Below are 13,619 nucleotides of genomic sequence, written 5' to 3'. Positions count from 1 at the left end.
GGTAGGCTAGTTGAGAACAAGTTCTCATTTGCAACTGCGACCTGGCCAAGATAAAGCATAGCAGTGTGAGCATACAACAAAGAGTTACACATGGAGTAAACAATTAACAAGTCAATAACACAGTAGAAAACGAAGGGGGGGTCTATATACAATGTGTGCAAAAGGCATGAGGAGGTAGGCAAATAATTACAATTTTGCAGATTAACACTGGAGTGATAAAAGATCAGATGGTCATGTACAGGTAGAGATATTGGTGTGCAGAAGAGCAGAAAAGTAAATAAATAAAAATAAATAAAAACAGTACGGGGATGAGGTAGGTGAAAAGGGTGGGCTATTTACCAATAGACTATGTACAGCTGCAGCGATCGGTTAGCTGCTCAGATAGCTGATGTTTGAAGTTGGTGAGGGAGATGAAAGTCTCCAACTTCAGCGATTTTTGCAATTCGTTCCAGTCACAGGCAGCAGAGTACTGGAACGAAAGGCGGCCAAATGAGGTGTTGGCTTTAGGGATGATCAGTGAGATACACCATCGTGACCAGTGAGCTGAGATAAGGCGGAGCTTTACCTAGCATAGACTTGTAGATGACCTGGAGCCAGTGGGTCTGGCGACGAATATGTAGCGAGGGCCAGCCGACTAGAGCATACAAGTCGCAGTGGTGGGTAGTATAAGGTGCTTTAGTGACAAAACGGATGGCACTGTGATAGACTGCATCCAGTTTGCTGAGTAGAGTGTTGGAAGCCATTTTGTAGATGACATCGCCGAAGTCGAGGATCGGTAGGATAGTCAGTTTTACTAGGGTAAGCTTGGCGGCTTGAGTGAAGGAGGCTTTGTTGCGGAATAGAAAGCCGACTCTTGATTTGATTTTCGATTGGAGATGTTTGATATGAGTCTGGAAGGAGAGTTTGCAGTCTAGCCAGACACCTAGGTACTTATAGACGTCCACATATTCTAGGTCGGAACCATCCAGGGTGGTGATGCTAGTCGGGCATGCGGGTGCAGGCAGCGACCGGTTGAAAAGCATGCATTTGGTTTTACTAGCGTTTAAGAGCAGTTGGAGGCCACGGAAGGAGTGTTGTATGGCATTGAAGCTTGTTTGGAGGTTAGATAGCACAGTGTCCAAAGACGGGCCGAAAGTATATAAAATGGTGTCGTCTGCGTAGAGGTGGATCAGGGAATCGCCCGCAGCAAGAGCAACATCATTGATATACACAGAGAAAAGAGTCGGCCCGAGAATTGAACCCTGTGGCACCCCCATAGAGACTGCCAGAGGACCGGACAGCATGCCCTCCGATTTGACACACTGAACTCTGTCTGCAAAGTAATTGGTGAACCAGGCAAGGCAGTCATCCGAAAAACCGAGGCTACTGAGTCTGCCGATAAGAATATGGTGATTGACAGAGTCGAAAGCCTTGGCGAGGTCGATGAAGACGGCTGCACAGTACTGTCTTTTATCGATGGCGGTTATGATGTCGTTTAGTACCTTGAGTGTGGCTGAGGTGCACCCATGACCGGCTCGGAAACCAGATTGCACAGCGGAGAAGGTACGGTGGGATTCGAGATGGTCAGTGACCTGTTTGTTGACTTGGCTTTCGAAGACCTTAGATAGGCAGGGCAGGATGGATATAGGTCTGTAACAGTTTGGGTCCAGGGTGTCTCCCCCTTTGAAGAGGGGGATGACTGCGGCAGCTTTCCAATCCTTGGGGATCTCAGACGAGATGAAAGAGAGGTTGAACAGGCTGGTAATAGGGGTTGCGACAATGGTGGCAGATAGTTTCAGAAATAGAGGGTCCAGATTGTCAAGCCCAGCTGATTTGTACGGGTCCAGGTTTTGCAGCTCTTTCAGAACATCTGCTATCTGGATTTGGGTAAAGGAGAACCTGGAGAGGCTTGGGCGAGGAGCTGCGGGGGGGGCGGAGCTGTTGGCCGAGGTTGAAGTAGCCAGGCGGAAGGCATGGCCAGCCGTTGAGAAATGCTTATTGAAGTTTTCGATAATCATGGATTTATCAGTGGTGACCGTGTTACCTAGCCTCAGTGCAGTGGGCAGCTGGGAGGAGGTGCTCTTGTTCTCCATGGACTTCACAGTGTCCCAGAACTTTTTGGAGTTGGAGCTACAGGATGCAAACTTCTGCCTGAAGAAGCTGGCCTTAGCTTTCCTGACTGACTGCGTGTATTGGTTCCGGACTTCCCTGAACAGTTGCATATCACGGGGACTATTCGATGCTATTGCAGTCCGCCACAGGATGTTTTTGTGCTGGTCGAGGGCAGTCAGGTCTGGGGTGAACCAAGGGCTGTATCTGTTCTTAGTTCTGCATTTTTTGAACGGAGCATGCTTATCTAAAATGGTGAGGAAGTTACTTTTAAAGAATGACCAGGCATCCTCAACTGACGGGATGAGGTCAATGTCCTTCCAGGATACCCGGGCCAGGTCGATTAGAAAGGCCTGCTCACAGAAGTGTTTTAGGGAGCGTTTGACAGTGATGAGGGGTGGTCGTTTGACTGCGGCTCCGAAGAAAAATCAAAAGAAATCAGCCAAAACCTCAGAAAACAAATTGTAGACCTCCACAGGTCTGGTTCATCCTTGGGAGCAATGTCCGAATGCCTGAAGGTACCACGTTCATCTGTACAAACAATAGTACGCAAGTATAAACACCATGGGACCACGCAGCCGTCATACCATTCAGGAAGGAGACATGATCTGTCTCCTAGAGATGAACATACTTTGGTGCGAAATGTGCAAACCAACTGTGAAGCACGGGGGTGGCAGCATCATGTTGTGGGGGTGCTTTGCTGCAGGAGGGACTGGTGCATTTCACAAAATAGATGGCATCATGAGGAGGAAAATTGTGGATATATTGAAGCAAAATCTCAAGGCATCAGTCAGGAAGTTAAAGCTTGGTCGCGAATGGGTCTTCCAAATGGACAATGACCCCAAGCATACTTCCAAAGTTGTGGCAAAATGGCTTAAGGACAGTAATGTCAAGTTATTGGAGTGGCCATCACGAAGCCCTGAACTCAATCCTGTACATTTGTGGGCAGAACTGAAAAAGCATGTGCGAGCAAGGAGGCCTACACACCTGACTCAGTTACACCAGCTCTGTCAGGGGGAACAGGCCAAAATTCACCCAACTTATTGTGGAAGGCTACCCAAAACATTTGACCCAAGTTAAACATTTTAAAGGCAATGCTACCAAATACTAATTGAGTGTATGTAAACTTGTGACCCACTGGGAATGTGATGAAAGAAATAAAAGCTGAAATATTGTCACGCCCTGACCTGAGTATTCTTTGTTTTCTTTATATATTTTGGTTAGGTCAGGGTGTGACGAGGGTGGTATGTGTGTTTTTGTCTCATCTAGGGTGTTGGTACTGTCTAGGGGTTTGTAGATTTATGTTTTTTTTCCATCTAGGTGTTTTTGTAGGTCTATGGTTGCCTAGATTGGTTCTCAATTAGAGGCAGGTGTTTATACTTCCGACTTCAACTGTAGATAATGTAGATGCATGGCGTAATTGACACCCACAATGTCTACTGTGTGGATCGAGCAGTCAACAAGTCTAGCAGTCATTTGAAAGAGTAACAACTTTTCAGCAAGACAACTCAAAGGCGAAATCCATTAAAGCCAAGATAATGGAATGAATTGCCTTTCATAATCAACCGTTCTTTGTCCTGGGTGATGTTGGCTTTCGCCGACTGATCGAGCACCGGTACACACAAGTGCGCTATTGTTCAGATGTTGCCCTACTTGAGTTACACAGTAATAGCATCACTGCTATTAGCTTCACGACATACTTACTATGGAATGCCGTTTGGGTCTTTGGGTGTCAAAAAAGTAGCACTGTCAAAGCTGTACTTAAAAGTCTGCAAACACCAGCGAACGATGTGTTTACTAGCTAGCACCAATACAACCAGCCAGAAAACAATGACCAGTAGAAACTGCATTTTCATTATTCTTAGCAATGATTTAGGAATACTTGTAAGTATTAGCTAGGTTACCACTTGTTGTTTGCCTATTGAAATTGAACTTCAGGTCATGAAAATAAATAGCTAGCCAGCTACTTAACCCTGTTACCCAAAGCTAACGTTATAAGCAGCCAGCTAGCTTCATCTGGCTATTGACACTCGACCGGACCGGTTTATGTTGTGAAGCTAGCCACAATAAGGATTAGGCGCAATAGTGGAATTTGCGGTTTGTCTTCAAAATAAAAGTCTGGCATTGACAGTGATGCAGTGAATACAAAGAGTAGAATTATGCCATACTTTTATTTTGAAGGCTAACTGCAAATCCTTGGCTAAAACTTATTGTGTCTAGCTTTACAGAGATGGTTCCGACCACCATTAATCAAATAAGAACTGTCTTATAAATTTGGGTTATTTTAGATGATGACACCTAGCTATATAGTTAGCTAGCTAACTACAGCAACTGAAACAAATTGTCATTTTGCTATGTTTTTGGGGAAGAACATTGTTTGCATCCATCAGCTAGCTAGCTTTTTTTATGACCAGCACTGTAGGTGCGCGAGACAACTTTACCAGCATCATAGCATACTTATCGATGAATCGTTGTGACATGAAATACGAGTGATATTGATTAAACTGTGTAACAAATACGTAAAAACACATTAAATTATTATGTGACGTGCAGTCATATTCAGGACCTGATTGGTCAACAAGCTTATTTGACACGTCAAATAGTGTTATTTGGCGTGTATTTTTTTTTTTGACACGCAAGACCCAAACGGCGTTCCATTGAAATCCTGGTTGAGAATGAAACACCTGAACACATGAAGAACCTTCATTTAACTAGGCATGTCAGTTAAGAACAAATTCTTATTTACAATGACGGCTCAGACGACGCTGGGGCAATTGTGTGCTGCCCTATGGGACCCCCAATCCCGACCGGATTTAATGCAGCCTGGATTCGAAGCAGGGACTGTAGCGACGCCTCTTGCACTGAGATGCAGTGCCTTAGACCACTGCGTCCATGTGTGTGTGTTAACTGTACTAGAATGCTTAAAAGGCCACTAAAATCTTAACTATCGGTTATCGGTATCGTGTTTTTGGCAAGGAAAATATTGGATATCGGTATCGGCCAAAAATATCATATCGGTGCATCACTACTATCTATTGCATCTCAGCCGCTCTGTCACTGCTCATCCATATATTTAATATTTATATATTCTTATCCTATTCCGTTACTAGATTGTATGTATTAGGTTTTGTTGTGGAATTGTTTGATATTACCTGTTAGATACTGCTGCACTGACGGATCTTGAAGCATAAGCATTTAGGTACACTCACAATAACATCTGCTAACCATGTGTATTTGACCAATAACATTTGATTTGATCTGAGATGTTTGATCCGGTTCAAATACGGGCTCTGGCTAGGCCACTCAAGGACATTCAGAGACTTGTCCCGAAGCCACTAGACAGCAATGTTGTCTTGGCTGTGTGCTTAGGGTCGTTGTCCTGTTGGAATGAGAACCTTCGCCCCAGTCTGAGGACCTGAGCGCTTTGGAGCAGGTTTTCATCAAGGATCTCTCTGTACTTTGCTCTGTTCATCTTTCCATCGATCCTGGTCTCCCAGTCCTTGTCCCTGAAAAACATACCCAGTCCTTGTCCCTGAAAAACATACCCACAGCATGATTCTGCCACAACCATGCTTCACCGTAGGGATGGTGCAAGATTTCTTCCAGACGTGACGCTTGGCATTCAGGCCAAAGAGTTCAATTTTGGCTTCATCAGACCAGAGAATGTTGTTTCTCATGGCCTGAGAGTCTTTAGGTGCCTTTTGGCAAATTCCAAGCGGGCTCTCATATGCCTTTTACTGAGGAGTGGATTCCATTTGGCCACTCTACCATAAAGGCCTGGAGTGCTGCAGAGATGGTTCTCCCATCTCCACAGAGGATCTCTGGAGCTCTGTCGGAGTGACCATCGGATTCTTGGTCATCTCCCTGACCAATGCCCTTCTCCCCTGATTGCTCAGTTTGGTGGGGCGGCCAGCTCTAGGAAGAGTCATGGTGGTTCCAAACTTCCATTTAAGGGTGATGGAGCCACTGTGTTCTTGGGGACCTTCAATGCTGCAGACATGTTTTGGTACCCTTCCCCAGATCTGTGCCTCAACACAATCCTGTCTTGGAGCCTCACGGACAATTTAATTTGAGCTTATGGCATGGGTTTTGCTCTGACATGCACTGTCAACTGTGGAACCTTATATAGACAGGTGTGTGCTTTTCCATATCATGTCCAATCAATTGAATTTACCTCAGGTTGACTCCAATCAAGTTGTAGAAACATCTCGAGGATGATCAATGGAAACAGGATGCACCTGAGCTCAATTTCGACTCACATATCAAAAGATCTGAATAATACTGTAAGGTATTTCTGTTTTTATTTTTAATAATTTTCAAAAGGTCTGATTTCGCTTTGTCATTATGGGGTATTGTGTGTAGTTTGAGGATAATCTTTTTAAAATTCTATTTAAAAATAAGTTTGTAACACAACAAAATGTGTAAAAAGTCAAGGGATCTGAATAACTTCCCGAATCCGATATATCTGTGAGCTGTTGCTAGAGCGCATGTGCCAAAACCAGAGTGCCACATTTGCTAAATAACACAGTGTTTTTATGTAAATGAACAACAACCCATCAATACAGTTAAATGCGATGGGATCCATTTACATTCAGGGCCTAACATAAGGACAGCTCAGAGTATGCTATTCTGTTCTTCTGAAATATATCTACATTTTCTTTATCATCTTTCTTTAGACCTGTCTAAAAGAAATCATGGATTTATTATTGGTTTATTTATTATTGGGTTTATTTATAATTTATTATGTATAATTTATTTATTATTGGAGGCTATATTACATGGATTTATTAGACTTAAAAAAATAGATGTTCCAAACGTCTGCATCAGTGGTTTGTAGACTATGTGTGGAAGGCAGGAGATGCTAAATGGGTTTATGTTAATTAACAGTCAATTACCATGATACTGGCAGTTTGACGGTCACCGGCTCACAAAATGAAATGACCGCCACAGCCCTACTAGTGACACCCACTGACATGCATAATGTGAAAGATCCTCTACTCCTACTGAAGTAGACCACATGGTGCCTTGCAGCCAGTGTCTGTATGATCTGAGCCATGCTTGCACCACTGATTTTCCACAGTACTGGTCCTCACTTCCCAAAGTAATCATTGCTCTGGGGGCTACTCAATTGCAAGTTCCTTTCGAGGGTGACCAGTTGGGTCAAACATATGGTCCAATTAATGAGCTGAATATGGCTCTGACAGACACACTAATACCGGACAGACAAACGGGCACAGACAGAGATCAATGGAAGAGCCTCCTGCAATGGAAGAGCCCCTCTCTCCCATCTGTTTGTTCTGCTTATAGATCTTTCTCAAAAAAAACTGTTACTAATGATCTCTTCATTTCACATGATCTCTGAAGTGTTTTCCTCCCCTTGTACCACTATAGCCATTGCTTTAAGAGTGTTTCACAAATAATTCTGTATAACATTGAAAATGATCTAGGTTCAACCAGGCATATTTTCTCTCATAATCTTTTGTCTCCTGACCACAACCCTGGATTTAGTGTAGCTTCTCTGTCCTCTCCCTCAGGACCGTAAGCTGACCAAAGTAGAGCGTCAGCGGTTTAAGGAGGAGGCAGAGATGCTGAAGGGGCTGCAGCACCCCAACATTGTCCGCTTCTACGACTTTTGGGAGTCACCCCTCAAAGGGAAGAAATGCATCGTCCTGGTAACGGAGCTCATGACATCAGGCACGCTCAAAACGTGAGTGTACTGTTACACCTGCTGAAGATGGGAGAGGATGATGATGATGATGATAGTCAAAAGAAGAGGCTATAATTGGGCAATGCGGGATCTAGTCATAGATGTAAAGCAACACCTTTTTTACATGCATTCCCCCCAACAAACCAGTTAATGTGTGTGGGAGTATTATTTATCATTGAGATTACTAAGCAATGTAGTACTGCAAAAAGAGGCAATGGAGTGATATGCACATGAATATTTGCTCTAAATTACCTTTTATTTTTGACTGGATAATCAATCCCAAAACTCCTAATATTTGAATGGTGATACTGATGTCCTTTTCCCACCTGTAGATATCTGAAGCGCTTCAAGGTAATGAAGCCCAAGGTTCTGAGGAGCTGGTGTAGGCAGATCCTGAAGGGTCTTCACTTCCTCCACACCAGAGCCCCTCCCATCATCCACAGAGACCTAAAGTGTGACAACATCTTCATCACGGGCCCCACCGGCTCCGTCAAGATAGGAGACCTGGGGTTGGCCACGCTCAAGAGGGCCTCCTTCGCCAAGAGTGTCATAGGTAGGAGATCCAATCAGACTGCATCAGTAACACCTGGTGTATCATCTAAATATTTCTAAAATGGACAACAGTCTCCAGATTCCAAAAATGTCCTGCTGTCTAACCTTTGACCATGTCCTCCCAGGCACCCCAGAGTTCATGGCCCCAGAGATGTATGAGGAGCACTATGATGAGTCAGTGGATGTCTATGCCTTTGGGATGTGCATGTTGGAGATGGCCACCTCAGAGTACCCGTACTCGGAGTGCCAGAACGCTGCACAGATCTACCGCAAAGTCACCAGCGTGAGTCCACATTTAACATGTAAACCAATTTAGCTCGTATATAGGTAACACTCACAACTAGGCTAGACACCAAATGACCAATTTCAGTCATTCATGTTAGCACTGTGATTTCTATGAATGGCAGCCACAGATCTCAAGTAACCAGGGGTATTCAGCATTAACGATTTAAAGGCCAGAATCATTAGATCATTTGTTTTGGTACTGTCCATAAGTAGCTTGTTTTGGGTTGCATGTTCAGGAATGGCTAAAGAATTGCAGCATTTACCTTGAGTTAACTCCGCAAATAGCACTGCTGGGTGGGGCGGTAGGCAGCCTAGTGGTTAGATCGTTGGACTAGTAACCGAAAGGTTGCAAGATCGAATCCCTGAGCTGACAAGAAATCAAAACTGGATGGTCTACAGAGATAGATGGGAGGGGTTGAGTGTAGCTGAAGGATGGGACTAAAAATGAATAAAAAATAACTAATGTAGAATATACTGTGTCCAATTAACAGTAAGGTTTTCATGGTACGCTACTCCTCAATGAGAGTGGAGGGTAAGGAGATACAAGACCTTTCCATGGTAGGGGTTATGTTACCAGCCAGCCCCATGGTTCTTGATACTTGAATAATTGCCTAGTTTACTGGACAGTAAAGATGGTCATAATGTGCCATATGGCACTGCTCAGGGAGTCCAGAACCCCTCAATTCTTCATAGATCTAATCTTGTATTCCACTCTATGCCAGTGAGGAAAAGAGCATCACAGTGATGAATGCAGCAAACTGTTTTTAGATCAGGGGGTGTCCGGAGCCATGATATAGTTGATGAAGGGTATTGATTTTGCACTTTTAAAACTTGGCAGGCACTGCTGAAGTAGGATGACTCATCTTAGCCTGGTCCCAGATCTGTACTTTAGCCAACTCCGCTGACTAGCATTGTCAATGAGGACTTGGCACTAAAGCACATGCATATATTCTGCATGGTATGGTAAGGATAGTCAGAGGTGTTGGCTTTGGCTAAAGCATATACAGTTGAAGTCGGAAGTTTACATACACTTAGGTTGGAGTCATTAACTTGTTTTTCAACCACTCCACAAACGATAGTTTTGGTACGTCGGTTAGGACATCTACATTGTGCATGACACAAGACATTTTTCCAACAATTGTTTACTAACCCATTATTTCACTTATAATACACTGTATCACAATTCCAGTGGGTCAGAAGTTTACATACAGTGGGGCAAAAAAGTATTTAGTCAGTTAAGTTCTCCCACTTAAAAAGATGAGGCCTGTAATTTTCATCATGGGTACACTTCAACTATGATAGACAAAATGCGAAAAAATTATCCAGAAAATCAGATTGTAGGATTTTTTATGAATTTATTTGCAAATTATGGTGGAAAATAAGTATTTGGTCAATAACAAAAGTTTATCTCAATACTTTGTTATATACCCTTTGTTGGCAATGACAGAGGTCAAACGTTTTCTGTTAGTCTTCACCAGGTTTCCACACACTGTTGCTGGTATTTTGGCCCATTCCTCCATGCAGATCTCCTCTAGAGCAGTGATGTTTTGGGGCTGTTGCTGGGCAACACGGACTTTCAAAGATTTTCTATGGGGTTGAGATCTGGAGACTGGCTAGGCCACTCCAGGACCTTGAAATGCTTCTTACGAAGCCACTCCTTCGTTGCCCGGGCGGTGTGTTTGGGATCATTGTCATGTTGAAAGACCCAGCCACGTTTCATCTTCAATGCCCTTGCTGATGGAAGGAGGTTTTCACTCAAAATCTCACGATACATGGCCCCATTCATTCTTTCCTTTACACGGATCAGTCGTCCTGGTCCCTTTGCAGAAAAACAGACCCAAAGCATGATGTTTCCACCCCCATGATTCACAGTAGGTATGGTGTTCTTTGGATGCAACTCAGCATTCTTTGTCCTCAACACACGACGAGTTGAGTTTTTACCAAAAAGTTATATTTTGGTTTCATCTGACCATATGACATTCTCCCAATCTTCTTCTGGATCATCCAAATGCTCTCTAGCAAACTTCAGACGGGCCTGGACATGTACTGGCTTAAGCAGGGGGACACGTCTGGCACTGCAGGATTTGAGTCCCTGGCGGCGTAGTGTGTTACTGATGGTAGGCTTTGTTACTTTGGTCCCAGCTCTCTGCAGATCATTCACTAGGTCCCCCCCGTGTGGTTCTGGGATTTTTGCTCACCTTTCTTGTGATCATTTTGACCCCACGGGGTGAGATCTTGCGTGGAGCACCAGATCGAGGGAGATTATCAGTTGTCTTCCATTTCCTAATAATCGCTCCCACAGTTGATTTCTTCAAACCATGCTGCTTACCTATTGCAGATTCAGTCTTCCCAGCCTGGTGCAGGTCTACAATTTTGTTTCTGGTGTCCTTTGACAGCTCTTTGGTCTTGGCCATAGTGGAGTTTGGAGTGTGACTGTTTGGGGTTGTGGACAGGTGTATTTTATACTGATAACAAGTTCAAACAGGTGCCATTAATACAGGTAACGAGTGGAGGACAGAGGAGCCTCTTAAAGAAGAAGTTACATGTCAATGAGAGCCAGAAATCTTGCTTGTTTGTATCCACCTGCTTTTAGAAACAGAAGCCCCTCTGTCTGGCAGCAGCAGTTTTTTTCTCTGTCTACTTTACTCTATGAATATTGGCATGCCCTGGAGAGACCACAGAAGTATATTTATTTATCCTTTATCCACGGGAAACTCTGATAGCTTTTAACCAGACTATCTGTATGAATGTGTCAGTTCCTGAAAATACTAGTTTCAGTCCACAGAGTTGCAGAAAGGGGCTTGTTTAAAGCATTAACGATCTGACAAGTGATGTTGACACCTCTTGAAATGTGATCAACGTTTTTAATGAGTTGTCTGTACGTTGTTCAGAAAACTACTAAAGTCAGAATGTCATAACACTAACAATTTGAGGTGTGCAAACAAAAACATTTGGAAAATTATGACAACTTTTGGTAAGCTATGTGAATACATGTGACCATCTCTCTCTGTCTCCCTTTTTATTTTCTCCACCATACTTACTCATGGCTTCCAGCCATCCCTCTGAACTGTTTTTTCCCTTCCTTTTCTGTTATCAGGGGGTGAAGCCTGCCAGCTACAACAAGGTTGTGGATCCTGAAATCAAGGAGATTATTGGCGAGTGCATCTGCCAGAAGAAAGAGGAGCGGTGAGTGACTGTACCTGCGTCTCTGTCCACCTTGGAGGCCATAGGGCCACCAAGGTGCTCCGTCACGCCTCCATAACTCACTTCATCTGCCCACATCCTATCACGATGACATTCGGGGCTCTCAACAACATTCCAATCTCCCCTCGCGATCTGTACGCCATCCTCTGTTAACTTGAATAATAATGGGTTTAATACAGAGGAGAAAATAACCCTTAAAACTGCCTCTTTGGCAGGTTTTCATACTGAGAGGTGATTGTGTACAGTTCTCTCTCGTTCCTTGTCCTGGCAGCTAGTAAATGGAGGGTGTTCTTAGATAGGGGCTTATACTGTCCAGACCGGAACACTGAGAACATTGGTGCTCAGAAGAGTCTTTCAGCTCCTGCATGACATAACTACTGAATTTGGTGGAGGGCATTAGGTTACTGTACTTGGAGTTGATATGACTAATTTGAAGTTAATTTAGGCTAAATCTGTAAAATGACAGAAGGTCAAGTTGGAGCCATGCCATGTTAGCACAGTGATAAAGGGTTGTTTTTATTTTTCTTTCCTCCCAGGTACTCCATAAAGGACCTGCTGGACCACGCCTTCTTTGCGGAGGACACAGGGGTGCGGGTGGAGCTGGCCGAGGAGGATGATGGGAAGAAGGCGGCCATCGCCCTGAAGCTGTGGGTGGAAGACCCAAAGAAGCTGAAGGGAAAATACAAGGAGAGTGGAGCCATTGAGTTTACCTTTGAACTGGAAAAAGAGAGCTCGGAGGGCGTGGCCCTAGAGATGGTAAGATGGATGGTGGGTGGGTGGATGGATGGATAGTTTGATGGTTGAATACATGGGTGGAGTTTAGCATTAGACTGGTTGAACAGACATTGCAATCTAAGGTGGGGTTTGAATTTGTCTTGAATAATGTAAATACTTGAGTAAAAACCAAAAAATTTATTAAATTAGATTGTTTTCCTACTGATCTACACATTTTCAAAGTGAAAGGAAGTTATAGAAAATTGTAATTGCGTCTTTTCACACCCCAGAGTTAATACTTGGGTGGAAGCACGTTTGGCAGCTATTACAGCTGTAAATCATTTTGAATAGTATTCCACCAACTTTGCACAACTCTTTGGGCAACATGTACATTGTTTTGGTTGCCAAAAAAAACTATCGGACAGCATATTCAAAGATTGAATATCAGATTTTCTTTTTTGAAAAGTCTGTTTATTCAGTTTAAACACATGAATAACATATAAATAATATAAATAATATATGCTCAACTAGAAAAAACTTATTTCAAATGTAAAGATACTGTACTTTGACTAAGTTAAACACACTGGGCAGAAAAGTACAAAGGTTAAAGGGCAATCTGTAGTTAATACAGGAACAGAGTGGTCACCTTGCCATTGTTGCTGTAAACAGACAAGGGATAGGGGTGGAGAAATGCAACCACTCACAGACAGTCATGGCCACAGACTGACGATCCATCTGACCAAAATGAAAGTTTACAATGCTATTTAAAAAAAAAAATTTTTTTTTTTACACTTATTTTTTTACAAACAGGGCAAAACAAGCTCACATTTTAGGCTTTGACAGGGCAAGAAGAATAAGGCATCCACGAGTCACATTCAATAAGAATCAATAGGCACATCACCAACCTCAAGGTCCTCCCAAAAAAACACAGAAATGCTCCTCCAACCAGTAAATCACAGTGGTGTCAAATACAGATGTATTTTTGATGTATTTTTGTTTTAATGAGAGTGCCATCAGAGGGTGGTGGACTGTACAAAGTAAGACCGGAATGGAGCCCAATCATCATAAA

At 43.4% G+C, this 13,619-nt stretch overlaps 1 protein-coding gene across 8 annotated transcripts in view; it reads left to right on the top strand.

Moving 5' to 3' along the window:
• The window catches only part of LOC109907749 (serine/threonine-protein kinase WNK2), a 136,400-nt gene that overhangs the window by 60,423 nt on the left and 62,358 nt on the right, over positions 1-13,619 (top strand). For all 8 annotated transcript variants that reach the window (XM_031793926.1, XM_031793931.1, XM_031793930.1 and 5 more), the window contains exons 3-7: positions 7,623-7,795; positions 8,128-8,348; positions 8,473-8,630; positions 11,730-11,818; positions 12,373-12,592. In XM_031793926.1, the coding sequence (XP_031649786.1) occupies positions 7,623-7,795; positions 8,128-8,348; positions 8,473-8,630; positions 11,730-11,818; positions 12,373-12,592 (861 nt within the window). The remainder of the gene's footprint in view (positions 1-7,622; positions 7,796-8,127; positions 8,349-8,472; positions 8,631-11,729; positions 11,819-12,372; positions 12,593-13,619) is intronic.

This window comes from Oncorhynchus kisutch, linkage group LG17, assembly GCF_002021735.2.
Source record: "Oncorhynchus kisutch isolate 150728-3 linkage group LG17, Okis_V2, whole genome shotgun sequence".
NCBI lineage: Eukaryota > Metazoa > Chordata > Actinopteri > Salmoniformes > Salmonidae > Oncorhynchus > Oncorhynchus kisutch.
This window is presented reverse-complemented; position numbering and strand designations above follow the sequence as displayed.